General features: G+C 40.8%; 1 protein-coding gene across 1 annotated transcript in view; it reads right to left on the bottom strand.

Annotated features, from left to right (window-relative positions):
- Positions 1-2,500, bottom strand: part of LOC135096360 (cGMP-gated cation channel alpha-1-like) — a 137,705-nt gene that overhangs the window by 22,044 nt on the left and 113,161 nt on the right. The window contains 1 exon segment of the mRNA XM_063997822.1: positions 1,978-1,992. Within this exon segment, the coding sequence (XP_063853892.1) occupies positions 1,978-1,992 (15 nt within the window).

Below are 2,500 nucleotides of genomic sequence, written 5' to 3'. Positions count from 1 at the left end.
CTACTACTACTACTACTACTACTACTACTACTACTACTACTACTACTACTAAACACATTAATTTTGTTTAGTCAATAACATCTTAAATTTCTTCTAAAACAATTTTGGCGTTTCTATAAGTTGGAATGGACTGGAATAGACTGGAATAAACTGGGAATATATTTAGTTTAGACACCCTTTAAATAAAATCGAATAGAAAACGGAAAGCTGGTGAAGGAGAGAGAGAGAGAGAGAGAGAGAGAGAGAGAGAGAGAGAGAGAGAAGGAGAGAGAGAGAGAGGAGAGAGAGAGAGAGGGAGAGAGAGTATATAAGTTGAAAAATTAAGGCAGGAGGCGCTATATGTAGGCCTAATGAGATTCTTGGATAAAATTTTGTGCTTTTGTGTTGCTATGTCAGCCTAACCTCACCCCTTTGCAATTTCCCACAGCCACGGCGCCTCTAAGATAAGCTAATTCAGTTTTTAAATTCCAAATGTCGTTTTCTTTTTCAGATTTTTCGCTAGTTTTTATTTGAAAATGTGTGTTTTTTTTTTATTTGTGTGTGTGTGTGTGTGTGTGTGTTTAGGTTCTGTCAAAATTTGTTTCTTCAGTCAGTTAGTAAGTTAGTCAGTCAGTCAGTCAGTCAGCCAGCCAGTCAGTCAGTAAGCTTGCCAGTCAGTCAGTCAGCCGGCCAGTCAGTCAGTAAGCTTGCCAGTCAGTCAGTCAGTCAGCCAGCCAGCCAGTCAGTCAGTCAGTCAGCCAGCCAGTCAGTCAGTCAGTCAGCCAGCCAGTCAGTCAGTCAGTCAGCCAGCCAGTCAGTCAGTAAGCTTGCCAGTCAGTCAGTCAGCCAGCCAGCCAGTCAGTCAGCCAGTCAGTCAGTAAGCCAGCCAGCCAGTCAGTCAGTCAGCCAGTCAGTCAGTCAGTCAGTCAGTCAGCCAGTCAGCCAATCATTCAGTCAGTAAGCCAGCCAGTCACAGGGGTGCCATCACAAACTAATCAAACACACACACACACACACACACACACACACACACACACACACACACACACACACGTAAAGACGAACCGACAAATAAATAAGCCTTTTTGCTTAGTTCATGCAAACAAACCACCATTTTCTTTGATAACACAGACACTTGGGCACAACAGAAAACGGGCGCACGTGAGGCATAACTAGTTCATTTCAGCACATGCACAAATTATCAATAAAAAATGAAAAAAAAATAGAAAAAAAAAGAAAAATAAAACAGATATATTTGTAAGGATGAAGATAAAGAGAGTTACCTTTCTTTTTATTATCACCTGTGTGTGTGTGTGTGTTGTGTGTGTGTGTGTGCGTGTGTGCGTGTGAAGGAAATGCTAAATACGATTACACGGAAAATAGCGAAAACAAAAGAAAAACAAAGAAACAAAAGAGAGAAAGAGAGAAAGAGAGAATTGAAAGATAAAATGAAAAAAAAACATACAAAATCGAACCATTTAGATAAAAAAAAACGAAAAAAATAAATAAAATAAATAAAATAAATGTTTGTGTGTGTGTGTGTGTGTGTGTTGTGTGTGTGTGTGTGTGTGTGTGAAAGAGTGAGAAATTCAATAAAAAAAACATAAGATAAACAAATAAACAAACAAACAAAACAACACACAAACAAACAAACAAACATGACAAAACAAACAAACAAACAAACAAACACACACACAAACAAGAAAACAAACAAAAAAAAGACAAGAAGAAAATATAAAAAAAATCTTAACTTTCTTTTAAAATTTGAATCTTCAACCTTTTGTGTGTGTGTGTGCGTGTGTGTGTGTGCGTGTGCGTGTGTGTGTGCGTGTGTGTGTGTGCGTGTGTGTGTGTGTGCCCAATTTCTATGCTCGTGTCAGTGTATTGCAAAGCTACCGTCTAATTTTCGTGCTTGAACCAGGTGTGGGCGTGGGTGTGGATGCAGTGTGGGTGTGTGCAGGTGTGGGTGTGTGTGTGTGTACGTGTGTGTGTTTATACCTTCCCAAATCAGACCTGCAGATAGTGGAGAAAAGGGTTAAGTTAGGTTAGGTTAGGTTAGGTTAGATAATCTTGTTTTTTTTTTTTTTTTTAAGTACAGTAAGAACCAAAAAAATATGATTTCTTTCTTTAATTTATAACTAATCTTTATATTATTCTTCATTCTGTCTGTCTCTCTCTCTTTCTTTAAGTGAGGACATGACAAGGGTGACTAAGAGGGGGTCTGGTGGAGGTCTTTAAGTGGTACAGTGGACAGGGGGTCTGGTGGAGGTCTTCAAGTGGCAAAGGGAACACAACAAGGGTGACTAAGAGGGGGTCTGGTGGAGGTCTTCAAGTGGCAAAGGGAACACAACAAGGGTGACTAAGAGGGGGCTGGTGGAGGTCTGCAAGTGGTACAGTGGACAGGGGGTCTGGTGGAGGTCTTCAAGTGGCACAGGGGACACAACAAGGGTGACTAAGAGGGGCTGGTGGAGGTCTTCAAGTGGCACAGGGGACATGACAAGGGTGACTAAGAGGGGGCTGT

The sequence above is a fragment of the Scylla paramamosain genome, unplaced genomic scaffold (assembly GCF_035594125.1).
Source record: "Scylla paramamosain isolate STU-SP2022 unplaced genomic scaffold, ASM3559412v1 Contig3, whole genome shotgun sequence".
NCBI lineage: Eukaryota > Metazoa > Arthropoda > Malacostraca > Decapoda > Portunidae > Scylla > Scylla paramamosain.
The sequence above is the reverse complement of the archived record's forward strand: the minus strand, read 5'-3'. Positions and strand labels throughout refer to the sequence as shown.